At 34.3% G+C, this 18997-nt stretch overlaps 2 protein-coding genes across 4 annotated transcripts in view; both read right to left on the bottom strand.

Moving 5' to 3' along the window:
- The window catches only part of LOC147067013 (venom protease-like), a 47013-nt gene extending 41814 nt beyond the window's left edge, over positions 1-5199 (bottom strand). The window contains exon 1 of the mRNA XM_085954617.1: positions 4927-5199. Within this exon, the coding sequence (XP_085810743.1) occupies positions 4927-4996 (70 nt within the window). The 5' untranslated portion in view covers positions 4997-5199. The remainder of the gene's footprint in view (positions 1-4926) is intronic.
- A 3823-nt stretch (positions 5200-9022) lies between these two features.
- Positions 9023-18997, bottom strand: part of LOC147067012 (venom protease-like) — a 28040-nt gene continuing 18065 nt past the window's right edge. For all 3 annotated transcript variants that reach the window (XM_085954622.1, XM_085954621.1, XM_085954623.1), the window contains 4 exons: positions 14711-14860; positions 13539-13668; positions 11346-11477; positions 9023-10130 (listed from right to left, as the gene is read on the bottom strand). In XM_085954622.1, the coding sequence (XP_085810748.1) occupies positions 9963-10130; positions 11346-11477; positions 13539-13668; positions 14711-14860 (580 nt within the window). In that variant the 3' untranslated portion in view covers positions 9023-9962. The remainder of the gene's footprint in view (positions 10131-11345; positions 11478-13538; positions 13669-14710; positions 14861-18997) is intronic.

The raw sequence follows: 18997 nt of genomic DNA, 5'->3' as shown, positions 1-18997 counted from the left end.
TGCTCCACTGCATGGAAAACAAGAGATCTTCTTTCCGGAACGCCAATTCCAGAACAAAGAGATCACAAAAATCACAAAAAAAATAGTGATGTTTAAAAAAATGATATAAGAGCTCACATTAAGTCTTTCCCAGTGATCGAGTAACATTATTTGCGTGCACAGACGTCCAAATTGTATTTAGATGGTAAATTAACAATTGCTGAAATGTATCGGTTATACAAAAAACAACAAGCTGACAGCAATATGCCATTTGGAAAAGAACACTATTATACGCATCTATATTTAATGACGAATTTAATATTGGCTTCTTTAAGCCTAAAAAAAGATTTGTGCGTTGAATACGACCTATACAATAATTCTTCACCACCAGATGAAAAAAAACAACTTCAAGAAAAATATGAGACACATCAACCTGGAAAAAAGAGGCAAGGGATGAAAAGATCAAAGACGTAGCAGAGTCCCGAACTAATGGCTAAAATAGCGTCATTAATGTAGCTGTATATGATTTGCAGGCTGTTTTACCGCTTCCTTGCGGAAATGTGTCAACTTTCTATTATAAACGAAAGTTTGGCAATGTACAATCGTACAGTCTATAATATCACTGAAAATATTGCAAACTGATACATGTGGGACGAGAGTCAAGCTGCATGAGGATCCAATAAAATTGGTAGCTGTGTACTCGATTACAATGCATGTAAAAAATATCACCACAATGAGCATTTTATTTTTTACAGTGACAATTGTGCCGGGCAGAATAAAAATAAATAAATTGCTGCAATGTATTTATATGCCACCGGGAATTTACAAAAAAATACAACGATCTCTCATAAGTTTTTGGTCACCGGGCATAAACAAAATGAAGGCGATATCGTCCATTCTACAATTGAGCAGCAGAAGACCAGGGCTCTAAAAAATGGACCAATATTTGTGCCCAGCCAAATGATTACCATTGTACAAACAAGTAAGAAAACAGGACAACCATACATAGTTAAACCCATGACGACAAATAATTTTCTCAATATGAAAAAACTAGCAGATGAAATCGGTAAAAATTACAACACGGATGAAAATGGAGAAAAAGTTTTGTGGCAGAAGATTAAAATTATAAAAGTAGACAGAGACTATCCATACATTATTTTTTTTAAAACCAGTTATCATGAAGAATGTAGGAAATTGAATGTTCGACAACAGCAAATGGGCAAACCGTTACCAATGGATGGTCTCAATATATCCAAAGCATATCAAGAGTGGCCAAAAATAACGACAATTAAAAAGAAGGATTTGCTTTCCTCTGCACCGCTAAACATCGTGAATTTTATTATGATTTTTTGCTTCTCTTCCAAGTGATGTTTAAAAATTAAAAATCGTATGTAAAAAATTTATTTTCCCATTAAATTAAATAATTAAGTATTTTTTGTTGTTTTGAACTAATAATTGTATTTTTCTTTTTTTTTCAATAAATCTTTAAAGATTGTACCATAACTTAATATTTTGAAAACCTTCCTTTACAGTGCCCAACAAATTAGTTGAAATTATTAGAGTGATGGTAGGGAAATTTACATAGAAAGTATTGAGTTGATTCAAATTTTACCATGAAATTGTCAAATATCCTAATAAAATACAGTCGTAACTCAGAAATATTCAAATATCTCCGTTTGTATATGTTTTAGAGAAAAATGATGAATACAGTTGAAAATAGATCATGTTTTTCCATAAAAATGAGTCTTTTCCTGTATTTACAAAGAATATTTGAAACTTCAAATGGTTCTCCTGCAAAATGCCAATTTTTGACTTACTACAGTATTTTACTGGGGGTGCGACATACAGTGACTTTTTTCACATAATAGAGAATTTGGCCCTGCCCAACAAAAAACTAATTATTTTGGAAGATTTTAATTTGTATTCCGCTGGTATAATTGAATCTGATTATGCCAGCTTTAATAATTTATTTAATCTAAAACAATTTTCTTCTGTGAAAAATAGTCTCTGTCGGACGCTTGATTTGGTGCTACGAGTATCTAACGTTGGTTGCACGGTGGTCAGCGCATGTGACGAGCATCTCGTTCCTGAAGATGTCTATCATCCCTTTACTTGCACAATTATATCTTTTAAGCATGTATCGCATAGCAATGATGCGTCGATTCCGCCACTGAATAGGCATAATACACAATGGATATTAGATATTAAGAATATTAGCATTAGATATTTTCCATAATAAATTTTATAACAGTCTGGACTCCTGTTTCCCTCGCCGGCTCGTTCATCTACTGAAGTACTCATATCCTAAGTGGTTTACGCCAGAAATTATTTACAATCTAAGGTCAAAGGCATATTATCACCCACTGTGGAAAAATCATAGGCGGACTGCAGATTATAGTAAATTTTCCTGTCTCAGAAACTCATTGAAGTGTGACATCTCTTCGGCTCACAAATCATATCTGATGTCGATTGGTCGAAATATTGTATCAGATCCTAATTTTTTTTGGAAATATATTCATTCGCGTAGTTTCAGTAGCACTACAAAAGACAATGCCATGATGACGTTGAATAATGATCCTATAGAGTATAGAGAACCATGGTATATCTGATGCATTTGCTAAGCATTTTGAATCAATTTATAGCTCAATAGAACCGCTACTTAACCCTGATTCTGCTGGTCCTTCGTCTGCAACGCAAGATCTTCAAATCTCAGCATTTGACGACAAAGATATGGAATATGGGTTTTTAAATTTGTCTCCCAAAAGTTAATTTGGACCAGATGGCTTCCCACCTTATGTTGTTAAGAGCTGTTACGAACATATATCCTTTCGGCTTAAACATATATTTAATTTAATCATAGCATCCAGCACTTTTCCTGATGCATGGAAAATAACCCGCCTAAGGCCGCTTCATAAAAAGGGATCTAGATCAGAGATCTCTAACTAAAACTCTAAAAAGAGGCCAATAGCAGTTCTTTCGGCTCCATGTAAATTATTTGAATCGATATTACATATACACATCAACCGTCAAATAGACTCTTGCCTCTCCGATTCGCAGCATGGTTTTCGACTTAGGCGGTCCACAGTAACAAATCTTATAGTGTATAATAATTTTATTTCAAATTCTATGGATAAGTCGATTCAAGTTGATTCTGTGTATACAGATATTTCCAAGACATTTGATCGTGTTGATCACGATATTTTATTACAAAAGCTTTGTATATTTGGCGCGTCATCTAGTAGAATATTATGTTTTTTTGCTTCTTATTTGAAAAATCGCCGTCAATTTGTTGATGACCATGGGAATGAATCGCGGATTTTAGAACAAACTCTGGCGTTCCTCAAGGTTCAAATCTTGGCCCAATTTTGTTTTTAATATTTTTCAATGATATTGTGAAAGTTATAACCAATTCTTCTTGTTTGCTATTCGCAGATAATCTTAAACTTTTTCGAACTATTGAAACCCCATTATGCTGTGCGATGATGCAGTCTAATCTAGATGCTATCTCGCAATGGTCTATCTTGAATAAACTTGAATTCGCTACCTCCAAATGTAATATTATTTCATTCAGTCGTTCAAGGCACACCTTATTGTTCCCATACACATTGTCTAGTATAATATTGAGTAGGGTAACGGAGATAAAAGATTTGGGTGTATTGTATGATGCAAAGTTCACTTTCAATCAACATATTGTTAACATCAGTACTAGATCTAGCAAAATGCTTGGTTTTGTTATGAGGGTTTCAAAATCATTCGAAAACATCCGAGTGCTACGTACATTATACGTATCATTTGTGTTGAGTATTCTTGAATATGCCAGCATTATTTGGAGTCCTAATAGGTCCATCCACACAATTAAGTTGGATCGAGTCCACAATAGATTTCTTAGGTTTCTCTACTTAAGGGGGGACATGCTCGGCGTAGGTCAAAATTGAGTTTTTATTGTATTTTCAAACCATGATCCTGGACACTCCTTAAACGTTGTAGATAATCTATTTATATAATTTTGAAGCCTTATTATCCTTTATAATTATTTTAAACATTTGATGACTGCATAAAGTATTTTTGTTAATAAAATAGTATTCTTTTAAACCTCTCGCTCTAATGTTTAGAATATAGTCATATTTCGGTACATGAATGTGCATCCTTGGATGGATAATACGCAGTGACGTCCCGTGGAGAGTCCGTGCATATTGAGCGTCGCTTGGGGGTGGCAGCTGCTCGAAGGGCGGCAAATCTAGGAGAATCATTAGGTATATTATAGAAATAGGTACCTAAACTTTGTAATAACGGGAATATTTTTTCATTAAAAAAATTAGCTTACTGGTTGGAAACAAAATCTATTAACTCATTTAGTGCTAATACCGCAACTGGCGCGTTTGGCGTCGTTGGCCATTAGATATAATTAACGTGTTATTTAAATGTGGTAATTGAAAGGTTAGCAGTGATTGTGTTAAATGAAAGGTTTAACAGGAATGTAATTTTTTTTGTTGAGTTCGCGCTGTCTGGTTTACTTCCGTTGTTCTTGGACTTCATGTCTTTGATGACCAGCAATGACACGTGCATATTTGCGAATTCTATTTTAATTTTAGGTAGGTACCTACATACTAACCTAATAAATTTATCCATATATTTTTGGCAGTCACTCGCGAGTTTTGAAAGTTGTCAGATGTATTTTTAAATGTATCTGAAACCGTGGACCCGCAATATTATCTACTGAAGTATAGATGGTATTTAAATTAAATTTAGCGGTATATGTATATGTTGTTACTAATGTATCCATACAAAACATTTCTTAGATATTGGAGTTATGAAAGGATGATAAAAAATAATGTATAAAAAATGGGGCGGCACATTGACGCTGCTTAGGTGCGGCATTTTGTCCAGGGACGTCACTGATAATACGATACCTACATTGGCAGAAGAATAAAAAAAAAACTTGTTTACCTTCTTGTTGCGCAGATGCTGGCGATATCACAAGCACCACAAAACATAACAGTTCTTTTATTTTCACCATTTTTATACACGCGGCGCCGCCGATTAATTAATTGAAGAAATTAGCATACACCAAAAAATAAAACTAAACATATACTCCACATAGTTATGTATAAATTGACGTATTTACAAGTGAATGATTAAAATTTAGGCATTTAATAGCATATTTGAAATAAATAATAATATGTGAAGACACCCGTCCGACGCTGCTATCTAGAAACGAATGATATTATTGATAATTAGAATCAGACACAGCTCGCGCAGCTCCGATTTGTGAAATCAGACGAGATTCGGAAATTATTTTGAAAATAACTTCAATAGGTAATCTTATTTACATTTTAATAAAGTTTAATAAAAATAAAAAAATGTCCTACACCCCTATTTCTACACAAGTACAAACAATGGTAAGATGTTTTGTTGTTTTATTACAAAGATTTTAGGCGGTCTTAATTTCTATTCAATTTCGGCCTTCAGCGAACGGACTTTTTTTCTATTAGATGCTCTTCATCTAGTCTGCTATATCAACACGTGATAACCAGTGTTACTTACGCTAGTTACAATAATTAATTATTGATATCCATAATATACATGGGTGCATGTTTAGTTGCTATAACTATAACTAATATATAACGTACATTCTGATTAATGCGAGTTATGTACCATTCCATAGGATTTGGGTTTAGTATGTCAGGATTCACAAATTCAATTTGTGTATAAGACAGAGTATGGGCATAATAGGTTGAGCAAGTTGCTAACATCCATTTCTCGTAAAAACAAAATCTGTTATTAAGGCGAAGTCTTCACTGAGCCCTTTTTAAAGAGGCACCTAGCGGAAAAATACGAAGCTTGCAATTTGAGACATTTTTTTGATAATTTACAATTTCAACTGTATTAATGAATAAATATGTATCTGAAAACATTAAAAAGAAAAATATTTTTTATTTTAAGTCAAAGATAAACTAACAATTGTAAAAAATGTAATAAAATGTGAATTTGTTGTATCGGACCGCACCCTATTATTACATATATTGTATGGTCATATTTATTTTTAAAATTTAGTTTATTAAGTTTTCTAAGCATCAACTAAGAGATATTTGACTAATTGATAGTTTTAATATTTTTATATCTATTTTAAAAAACATCGATTTTTATAAAAAATATAAATGTGTATAATTTGAAATCCTTTTTATAGCCTTAATACAAACATCCACTCTGATGAAGCCTATATGATCTTATTAGGATCGGACATGATCGAAAAAAAAATGTCAGGATTCACCATCCAACATCTTCAATGTCTGTGGATATTGTATGATATTACTAATTTAATTAATAATACGTTATTTGTTAGTAGTCTTGATTAGTAGTTATGTCTACGACGTGACTAACTATAGAGCAATATCGATACATATTACCGATAATTTCATCTTTGTCAAAAATATTCGAAAAGCTTGTTCACAAAATTATTTATCACCATGTCAAACAATCTTTAACTAACTTTCAGTACGGTCAACTTCGTAAAGCTACTTAAGGGGGAGAGGCATGCCAGCAGAGAACCTAGCGGAAAAATACGAAGCTTGCAATTTGAGATTTTTTTTGATAATTTACAATTTTAACTGTGATAATTAATAAATATGTTTTTGAAAACATTAAAAAGATTTTTGGTACAGTTCGGTTATGAGGAATACAGCGGAAAACACATTTTGAAAATACCCGATATACTGGATTTTTTGTTAGGTTATTTTTTTTAAGTAATTTAAAGATAAACTTACAATTGTAAAAAAATGTAATAAAATTTGAATTCGTCGCAGGGTCACATCTTATTATTACATTATATTTTATGGTCATATTTATTATTAAAATTTAGTTTATTAAGTTTTCAATTTTTTGTCGTTTAGATTTTTGACTAATTCATCGTTTTAATATTTTTTATATTTATTTTAAAAAACATAATTTTTTTTTAAAATATAAATTGTATAACTTGAAATCCATTTCGGTGCAGAGCCACGAATCTTCACAGTGATCGAGTGAATCTGTTTTGTTCTCTTACCTCTTTAAAATTAAGTCGTTACAAATTTACCTGGACGTATCCCTTACCTGGATTGTATCTGGACGACTGCTTTTTGATTGTATTTTTCTTTTCATATATTCCCGGTCTTCTCTAAGTACCTATATAGTTGTTTTATGTTTTTTGAGTCTTCTCTTTATTCATATGATTAGGTACTACTTATGTTTATTTTTTGACCATATTCAATAACTTTACAATATATTCTTTATAACCGTAATAATTAATCGAATTTAATTTAAGTTATTATGCTTTTTATGTCCGCCTGTTATTGAGACCATCACATATTCTTTTATTCTATATTCTCATTATACGTATTCTATGTGATTGATCCTGTTGGTCGACCAATATATATATATTTTTTTAAATGTAGTAAAAATTATATGTTTTTTTTCCAATGGAGCAAAATCCCAATGGATTGGACGAATGACTAATAGCAATTTCTCGTACAATATCATTTAAGATAATTACCATTCCGACTATAATAATATGTATGTACTGAGGGGTATGGGTTTACGTAGGGTGTTGATTTATACTTTTCACTTATTTAAAACACTGATTCAGGGACATTAAGTTACGTAAGTATATTTCGTTTGATAAGTAACAATGAATTATTAACAACATTTTTTGTAAACGCACGCTTTGGCGCAAAAAAGGTATCAAATCGTATTTAAAGGCGACGTTCAAGGCTCAAGGGTGGTAACCGACTGACCGTACCAGCCCTCGACCCTTCGTCCGCCCAGAAACAGATAACGGTAATTTTCTTTTTCTTTGTTTATCTGTACGTGCAGTCTAGCCTTGACTCATTTACAGTTACAATAATATCATTATATTCCCAACTCTGTTGATTGGAGGATTTTTGATGGGGGATTTAGGCATTATGATGATATAATAAATATTATTTGGTATCAGTACCTATAGCTTGCTTAAAACGAAAATTGCATTTTATTTTAAAAGTAGTACTAAATAGTAAATATACTACTGAATAAATTTAAAAAATGCTTAATTTATTATTTAACCAACTACCTTATCATGTTCCAAAATTAAGCAAATAAATTGTCATCAGAAGTATAATTAATTAAATCATAAATGACAACCTCGGAGAGTCTGGCTTCAACAAATCTGGTATGTAACATGGATAATTCCGGTATCGTTCTAGAAATAGTGGATAAGTATAAGAAGCATAATAATGATACACATTCTCCTTATTGCATTCACACAAAAGTCAGTAGGTACTTACCTATAGTAATATTAGCTTCAATGTATAGTTGATTATTTTAGTTGCCTATTAGAACGAATTTTAAAAAGAGGTAATAAAATAATCTGATAAAATATAAAAAACATGCTATTATACTGTACCTAGTTATTTACAATATAAAATAAAGAAGAAACATTATTATAATTTTATTATCAGCACCAGGTACCCACTAGCTAAAATACCCAGCTTCACATGAGGTCGCTTCGTTGAACAAAATAATAATAATATTAAAATATCTGTATCTAGGCAAACAACATGTAAAAATGAAAATAATTCTGACAGCTACGTCAATCAATAGAACATCTAATTAAAATCGAATCTAAAATATGCAACATTATATAATTTAGAAAAACACTTTCTGAGAGAGTATACTATAACCAATAGAAAAAATCTTTTTTTTTTGAAAAAAGTAAGCCACCCGGCCGGGAATCGAACGCAGCATCTCTACGGGTAAACGCCTCAATCGGCGCATTTTATCCATTATGCTACGGTATGACCAATTGTTCAATAATCAGAATGATATATTCTTAAAATCTTGTGAATTATTCGTTTGAATAAAAAAAATAGTTAATTATAAAATATGCAAACTTTATCTTGATCTGTCATGAAATTTGAAAATTACAATTGGCAGTAAAGGTAATTTGAATAATCAAACTTTGTATTTTTTATAATGTTAGTTGGAGCCAAGTAGGAAAAGGAAATGAAACAAACATATTTTGCCATTTATAATATTATATAGAGTATTATTAAATACTTACATAATTACAATGTTTATAAACATTGTGTATCAGTTACATAATACACAAAATGTCTTACGAATTTCATATACCTACTTATGTCAATGGAAAATATTATTTGTGAAAAATTCTGACACCTCCATCAGTTCTTTATTTGAAAGTTAAAAATTTACGAAAAAAAAACAAACGAAAGTGACAGTCCGTCAATGATGAATGCAGTGGAGTAACCTGAATATTACTGTTGAGTAGGTGAAGTTTTGTAGGTTGTAAGGTTGCAGGTGTGAGATGAAGATTGAGTAGGTGTTGAGTAGGAGAAGAGAAGTTTTTCCATGCTATAATAATTATTACACACCACTTGAATTAAATTATAACTCGCTTAAATCATCGAAGGTTAGGAAGAGACAACGCGTATTAAATGCTTTAACAGCAACAATTTTAATAAATTATTGAAGTGAAAATGTTAAAAAGTGGCGGGCAATGTGAAATTGGTGCCTTATCTAAGATATTTTATTATGGGGAAGATATCACTAAATGGAACTTGTATGGTAAAAAAATCATTATGTACATCGATTCATTGTCTGCCAATGATAGAAATTGTGCTAACTAAAGTCCAATATAAGTTTCTGAGAAAAACCGGAATGGATGATTTAGCCTAGTTACAATTTTTCTATAGTACCTTACTGTTTGGTTAATAAAAAAAGTTTTTAAATGTATCTGGCAGATAAAATACACCAATTTCTTGAACTACATATTATTATTAATTAGTCTTAGTAACGTTTTTTCAGCTTCACCATCATATTTTAATCTCCGTAATTGAAGGTTACTTGACATCACTATATAGTTTATCTGCTTCAATTACTTGAATATCATTATATGATTTTTGTCTTTCTTTTGTTTTAATTATTCTACACGTCCTATCATTATTGTGACATTATGGCCAGGCAACACTTTCGATCCATGGGACGTATGCAGCGACTCTCGAAAAAACGTCAGGAATGCCTACAATACCGCAGCCTACACCAAAAGATGAAACACCCACGATTGTATACGTGCAGTAGACATTCTTGTTCTGTATTTGGATTGGACCACCGGCGTCACCCTGCAAATTAAATCGGAGTGATCAACATAGTATGTTCTGCTAGATTAGAGTTTTTACATAAAAGGAAAAAAAATAGACGGCGTTAAATCTAGCGCTTTTCTCGGCGATTCAAGAACCCTCTGACCGTTTTATAATAATTAAACAAATACCTACATAAGTAATATGTACTGGGACTACTGGGTTTGCGGAAGGTGTTGATTTACACTTTTCCACTTATTAAAAACACCGATTCAGGGACATTAAGTAAGTATATTTCGCTTGACGATAAACAATTAATTGTTAATAACATTTGTAAAGGCACGCTGTGGCGCGAAAAAGGTAGCGAATCGTATTTAGAGGCGACGTAAGGGCTCAACGGGGGTAGGTAGCCGACTGGCCGTACCTACCCTCGATCCTTCGTTTGCCTAGAAACAGATAACGGTAACGTACTTTTTGTTTGTTTCGCTGTGCATCATCGTTTAGCCTTGACTCATTTGCAGTTACAATAATATTATCATTATATTCTCAACTCTGTCGATTGGAGGATTGTTGATGGGGGATTTAGGCATTATGATATTTGGTAACAGTACTTACGTATTATACATATTTTTAATTTTAAAAATTAACTTTATTTTTTATCGCAAATGTATAGCTTTTGGACGTTGTAAAGGGGATAGGTACGTAATATTATGCAATTCGTATTCCATACTGGAGAAAGTCTTTACATTTTATTTACTTATTAGGTACATAGATTTGTGGGGGTGGTTGGTGAGAGGGTCGATGGTGTTGTAGATGAAAGACGATCATGGTTATTCATGATGATAGAGAAGTGAGAGTTTATTTGTGGTTACGTAAGTACAATCGGTACAATAATATAAATAAACTAATAGTATATATTATTATATTCAGATAGTAACGGGCCAGGTACTTAGATTCGAGTGACATTTTTGATGAATTATTATTCACTATTTTTAAACCAAAATAATATCTAAACATGATAATTTAGTAAATAATTATATTGATCGAATGGCATTTGCGTCAATGGGCATACGAGTAGCTAGGAATTTATTATTGCGGTCTAATAATTTGATTCTATGGGAATGGATATTAAAATAATCTGTCAATGCGATACAGTACCTATTTAATATCGCCGATCAATCTGCTGACACAGGTAATGAGTTGTTTATCGCCATAGATTTCTACAACCGATAACGTTAATCCTTTTTTATTACCTACCTGGCAAGTCCCTTTCGATTCCGTTCTACTTCCAAAGCAAACTTGTGTGGTATTGTCGATGCCTCTTTCGATGTTTCGTGCGGAGGGATATGTAACAGAACACTCAGCGTGTGGGATTTCTTCCAATTCCACCTTATCAAAAAGACATAAGATGAGTGCATTGAGTCAATTATTTCATCAGTAGGTACAGCAAAAACAAAACAATGATTCGGTTGATCGATAGTGTGCGTGCGGATGTTTATCCCTACTAGTGCTACTAATTACCTGACAGTCGGTGTGCCCGTAGCGCTGACAACAGTATACGTATTCGTACGCATACAATGCACAAACCGAATCATTGTTTTGTTTTTACTGTACTAGGTAGGTACAGTTTTAGTTTAGTAGGGCCCGGAGTGAAGTAGCGAGCGTAACGGGTTACACGTAAATTGTACGTATTACATTTCGCCGTACCACAGTTCACCTTGAGATATCGTACCGGCAATATAATATCGAGACCAAAAAATGACGCGCTGTTCTTGGAGCGTTGCAGACAGTTATGTTTCAATTTTATTAGATTCAACACGACCAATCATTTGATATTGTTTGTTATCAAATATCTGATAACCGCACTGTCATTATGATCAAATCAGCGCTCGAAATTGTGTATTTTACGATCCGGAGCGCTCGATAATTTTACGAAAACATTAACATAGTTGTCTAATTGTATGTGTATTTTATAAAAATAAGTATGTTCGATTTTTTTTATTATATGGCATATCTGGTTAAGATGGTCAAATTAATATTTTCACGAGACGGTGGGGTTTTATGAACCGGAACGGCGCTCCGGTGCGTGTCGGTCCATTTCGAGCCCTGGATCAAATATTTGACAGGTACTTACGAGCACCTATTTGCTAACCTACCTATATCATTTATAATTCTATATAAACATATTACACGATGTGATTGTATTTCTAATCTTCTTCTGTTTTCACCTTTATTACGTAGGTACTTTTAAATGTTTTATTCAGAAATTAATTTGATCTCAATGCTATAAAGCCATAAATTTCTGATACAACAACTCACGGTGAACTGTGATATGACTGCATACGTACACTTTTCTAGACGGGGGCGTAATGACCGCCTCGTTAGTACCAGCGTTGCGAATTTAGTGTTTTTCTTGCCAGATCTGGTATTTTTCGATAAGCATCTAGCTTGCAATAAAGACTTATGGCATTTTGACCAGAATTTTTTGATGTCTCCAGCAGCTTTAAAATGTGCTGAAAATACGTTAGATATTTAGTTTATTTATTTTCATGCCCATCAAATTTCTGTCAATCACACAGGATAGTCTAATTTTTCATACAATCTTGATATCCTGCTGTGGCGATGGGTGGAGGTAGGGTGGATCCAACATAGATAGTACAGACTAAGCTTTGTCAGTTATACGTATTTGTTTACATTGAAATAAGATTAATTAATTTACAGATGGTGTTGGTTGTTTTTACAATTCAATTAAACCCTGGGAAAACCAAGCCATAATACGCATCTGTCTGTAAAATGTTAAAAATTATGCTATTAAATCATACATCATTTTTGATATTTAACTCATTCTATTTAATTACCACATTTAAATAACATTCTAATTATATCTAATGGCCATCTAATGCGGACGCAACAGTTGTGCCGTCAGTGCTGTAAGGATTTTATACATAGAATAATATTTTAACTACTATTGTTTGGTTTAGGCAGGGTTTAATAAATTATAAAAAACTAACCAACAACATGTGTAATATGTACTCTTAGTTCAACGAAAACAAATAATTATGAATGAAAAAGTGCAATATATAAACATATTATATTCTATTAAAATGTCAGTGGTAGCAATCGGCGATTGGCAGCTGTTCTGCTAGGCTTATCAGCCTGAGGTGGTGACAGACAATATTGTGAAGGCCAGACTTCAGAATAGACTACTCATATGACCCCAAATTTATATTGGCAGTGGCGACTTGCAAATCGGCGAAATGTCAAACTGTCTGAGGTGAATGAAAACCCATCCCGAAGGAAAAACTATGGCGCCGTCTATACATACTTCACAATTATATTAATATCCAACACCGCCAAGCCGTCTGCAAGACCTAGCGAGACAGACTGGCGACCGCCAGCTGGCTCTGCTAGTAACAATAATTATTGGATACACTGTATTAAAGTAGGTACCTTTAGGAGAACATCACTCGGTGATCCCGCGAATGAAGTACTGCCCCATCCAACGGCAACTGCTTTGTTTATATTGACGGTTGGGTCTACATGGAGGCATGCTGGAATTACAGCTGGACCAAATTTTACACTGCAAAATAAAATGAAAATATAATACACATTGTAATAAAAACAAATGGCTATATTCAGATGTCGGAATAGACTAGAGCGCACCGGAACGTAGCTCTGGTTCATGAAATCTCCGAGACTCGTTCCGTCTTGTGAAAATATTAATTCGGTTCGTAAAATCTTCCATTTCGTGCACTGGTTACATTTATTTATCAGGTAGTGACACAATCATGATTTATTTGAAAATAAGATTTTTTTTAAATATTCTTACGTCATAAAAACCATAAAAATTCCTATGAGTGATTTCCTTTGACGCAGCCGATTCGACAGAAAATTTTAAATGCAGGTAGGTGCGCCGTAATTTTATGTCCAATGTATGCGGCGTACAAGGGCGGTTGAACCAAAAAACTGCCTCTTGCATTTCGTCTTTCTGCACCTGCCGATCCTTGGTTTTTGCGTGTCAACTCTGATACGCGAGGATTGTGTATCATCCAACTGTATGTTTTCTACTTAAGTTTCAGTCGACTCGTCCACTACAAACTGAAATTCCCTCCACCGAAACCAACCAGTGCAAGAAGTGGAAGTTGGTGGTGGAAATTTCTAGCTAATTTAATAAATTATTTCTTTGACACCTCAGATATAGGCAGGTAGGTATATATACATACTAGAAAAAATATTTTTTGAAAAAATACGACACCCAACGGGACTTTAACCTGTAACCACTGGAGTGCCAGTGTGCTTTACCTATTAAACAACGGGCATCCTACCTAATTACGATGAATTTCACTAGATGCGAATTTTGTAAGCTAGATGCTTATTCAAAAATGCTAGATCTAGTAAGAAAAACTAAAAAAGAAAAGTTGCCAACGCTTTGTGCAGTGGTAATAATACAAAAAGTGAAATATTACGGTAAAACTATGTATTGATACGAAGTTTAACTAAAATATTAATACATAATAAACGTGTCGAGTGTGCGTTATTTATCTGAATAAATATAAGTGAGATTGTAAAACAATAATCAAAAATTTAAGCGCAATTGTTATGTACGATTACGTGTTACTTACTCTCTATCAAGTTGCAATAGGGCAATGTCATTGTACTTTGTTCGAGTTTTTCGAACTGGATGCTGCACGATTTGCGAGATATCATAAAGCATGTTTCTGTCGACTGGTGCACCTATCTCTGGAGAACCAAGAAGCACGAATTTTACAGATCTGGAATGAAAATAAATATGGCAACATTATGCATTGTTATTTTATTAACTGTGTAACCATATGTGCTGTCAGATACTTCAACACTTAGTAATAATATTATGATCTTATAAGACATAACAACCATTTCTCATGAAACTTGTATGCGATTAAGTTAGTTAAATTTATATAATAAGCGCAGCACATCACTGGCGAATAAAATTATTCAAATAGAACAACATTTTTATATTACTTAAATCAGTGTTTATCAACCGGTGGTCCGCAGATTTTTCTGGTGGTCCGTGAATTTTTGGCGTCCAAATGCAATATTAAAAAAATCAATAAAATCTTCAAAACCCGTACACCTGCAAGTATTGATGCAATGTATTTTTGTTCTTAAAATAGATTTATAGTTTTACGTGACGAAATCAACCTCATAATATTTATTTCTGCGTTGACGGTCCAAAAAACATTTCTCCTATTTTCAGTGGTCTGCAAGTGTAAAAAGGTTGAGGACTTAGAGGACTTAAACATTCTTATGTTATGAATTATGATAATATGTCCACTGTCCAGTTCATACGTCGAATAATCATAATGTTTGTAAATAAATTAAAATAAGATATTCCACTAAAATTAAACATTTAGGTACACCATTTATCGTTAACATGACCGTAAGAGTTGAGTAAGAGTTATAAATTTACAATGACTCTTGAAAGACAAAACCACATTTCAGTAGACCAAAAAAAAATCCCAATGCAATAATTTGCAATTATAATAATATTATGATGTTGTGTTGATCAGGATATGACAAAAATAAAGAAGACACTATCTCGATGATTAACAGACCGCAAGGGATTTACATAATTATGGAATGTTATTCAAACAACGGAATCAAAAACTTCAAAAACCATCGCCATACTCAAATTTCTGCATGACAACAGCGAATGCTGTGTCAAAATTGGTGACACTGTCCAGAGTAAAAAAAGATTATATTCTTGCTCCGTTCCTCATCCTCATCCTCATCGTCTTCGACTTCATACTTTGACCAAACCGCACCCTCCCCGTACCACAGCCGGTTTTAATCGGGTTAGGTTAGACAGTACGTTTGAATATGGAGCAGGAGCAGTTACCCAAGACTACCGAAGAAATGCATTCATGTGTGCTTTGAATGAATTTACATGACTAATTTAAAAGTTTTCTTGGTGAAGAGATCACATAGAAACAAATTTAAAATGTGTAGAAAATTACAAAAGCTAATACAAAACTGCGATTATCACTTCAAACATACTACGAAAGTCAATACCATCTGGCCGAAGTAAAGCTATCACTTTCACGGTGAAACTGTGTCACCAGCGGGTCTATTCAATACGCAAGGCTGCTAAAGTGGTAAACTGATAGTATTTACGGATAACTAGGATAGGTTTGCATGGAGTTATTAGCAATTATTGTAACAATTACAATAAGTGGTTGGTATTAGGCGGCCACAGACGTACAGTTTTCGTAGCAGGTTGAACATGGCACAGACAATAACTGTTCAATAACTGTACGTTAGTGGACACATCACAGATCAGTTTAACTACCCCATTTAAATCTGTCGAGCTGTCAACAGACGTGCCCATATACGTACAGTTATTGTCTGTGGCAGAGTAAGTGTCAAAAACTATGGAGGTTAAGTTCGCGGAGATATTACACAGGGGTATTGTTTAAATTAGTTTTAGGTAGGGTATACTTGCACGATATTGATACATGAATAATTTTACTTTGAATTTATTATGGTTATAATTATTGTTTTTATTAGAAACAAATTGACATAAAATACACACCTATGACGTTGGTAAAATAAATCATGATTTCGCTAGTGGATTGTGTACTTTATCGATTCACCGAAACAATATTATACACATTCGTGTAAATATAAAATATAATATTTTCTTTTGAATAAATTATTCCCTTTAATGGACAGTATTAATTATCTATTTGGTCATATTTTTAGAAAACGGTAATATTTATAAAGGTATTGATTTTATATACAATAAATTTAAACATGCCACAAAATTATATTTACATCAATCATCAGTATAATAATTAATTACTATGATATTATTAAAATATATACATACTTAAATTTTATTTAGATTTACCGACATTGTCATTCGCAATTAGGTATATTAATTTATGTTGTGAACGTCTTAAATTAATAATTTGTAATATTCACTACATACAATAAATAAAATTTGAGTACTGAGTTATTAGTCTATATTTTCACAATAACTTAATTAATAATGCTCTCTAAAATTTTAACATTTGTATTATATTGTATAAAATAATATGTTTACATAAATAACTATAACTTTGTTTTACTCTCATAAAAATAAATAAAATATAATATTTGCGATCTCCGCGTACATAATATTATTACATTTTTAATAATAAATGAATTTGTATTTTATAACAAGAAACAAAATAAAGAAAGAAAAAAAAATAACAAGAAACACCAGCCGCAGTTGTATCTCGCGGTATATTCTACTTTACGTTACCAACATCTAACGTCACCCGAGAACTTTCGGTGAGTTGAAATTCCAACAGTTTTACAAAAACACGGGAGTGGGGGGTCGCTGGCATTGAAGTTAAATTCCCTCCACCAAAACCCGCCCCGTACCACCCTCGGTCTTAATCGAGAGTATCACGGGACCCATCAATTGGTGATGTGAAGCATCTAAAAATTGGCCTGGGAGTGTCCTGGGAGAAGATGCCCAAGACTTAGGTTGCTACGCTCAAAGTGAGCTCTGACTGAGTTTACTGAGTTTACTCTAATGCAAAGTGCCAGGGAGAGAAAAAGCACATGGAATTTACTTTAAAGAAAAAGAAGCTACTATTTTAATATAACAAAGAACGAAGCTAATCATACAGGCAGCAAAATTTATGTGAAGAGATCTTCACGCCCGTAGTAAGACGCCGCAAATTTTTTGAATGCAAGATAGTTGGCCTTAGTAGCAACCAGGTCGGACGGGCCGATGGGTCCAACAGCTGGTTGGACCGACCTGAGCATTTCCTCCCGTTCGGAGCACATACTCAGATACTCCCATAGGATGTGATTGGCATCCTGTACCTCCCATCCGCATGGACATGTCGGATGGCTTACAAGTCCAAGCTCAAAGAGCCTGCCAGCGAAACCACCATGACCAGTCACAAATTGACTGGTGTAATGGTCTGGAGTCAAATACTTGGTTATCTCCATTCGCCACTGAATGTCTGGAAAAAAGCTGTATGTGTGCCGGCCCTTGGTGGATTCGTCCCACTTTCGCTGCCAGGTCTTAATGGCCGCGACTAGCGACATGAGTCTAATTTTGCGCTTCAGTAGTGCTAATCCCTCGCCGGCTCGTCGAGGGGGGGGGACGAGATGAAAATCACCAACGTCGGCCTCCTCACCTTTGAGGAGCAACACTGAAGCGCCGCTGACCTGAATGTGCAGGTCAAGTGGGAGAATACCGGCCAGGACCGGGAGCGCGTCGGTTGATGTCGTACGGTAGGCCTTGGTAATGGACAGGAGCGCGCTGCGCTGTCCTCTTAAAAGAGAGATTCTAAGTTTGACACTCTTGGGAATGCGCGGGCACCAGGCACTGGCGCCATAAGCCGCTATTCCCATAAAAATGGCGCCGTAGGTGATCTTGAGCGCCCTTACTTTTAAGCCCCATCCTTCACCAGCCATGCGGCCGATCCTCTGGAAGGCCACCCCAGCCTTGTGGACTTGGGTTTCGGCATGGTGTAGGAAATTTAACATTGTGTCCATTTTGACGCCTAGATAGGTGACGATCTTCGACACTTTCACTCTCGTGTCACCGAATCGGACTGTGGGTAGTCTCGAACTGCTAAGTCGTCTCGGTCCTTTAAGGACAATGGCTTCTGTCTTGGAAGGTGCGAATGATAGTCTAGTTAATCTACCCCAAGCCTCAATTGATGCTAAAGCTTCGCCAACGGTGCTCTCAATCTTCGCCCTGCTGTCGGCCTCGACCAGCAGCAGCGCATCGTCTGCGTAGGCAATGACAGTACAGTCGGTTGGAAGCGGAATTCTAAGGAGATCGTCGAAGAGTACGTTCCAGAGAAGGGGCCCGAGGACTGAGCCCTGGGGACATCCCATGCTGGTTTTCCTCTCTATTGTTG

The sequence above is a fragment of the Rhyacophila brunnea genome, unplaced genomic scaffold, assembly GCF_057557595.1.
Source record: "Rhyacophila brunnea isolate RB1 unplaced genomic scaffold, BYU_Rbru_1.0 scaffold_4, whole genome shotgun sequence".
NCBI classification, from domain to species: Eukaryota; Metazoa; Arthropoda; class Insecta; order Trichoptera; family Rhyacophilidae; genus Rhyacophila; species Rhyacophila brunnea.
The sequence above is the reverse complement of the archived record's forward strand: the minus strand, read 5'-3'. Positions and strand labels throughout refer to the sequence as shown.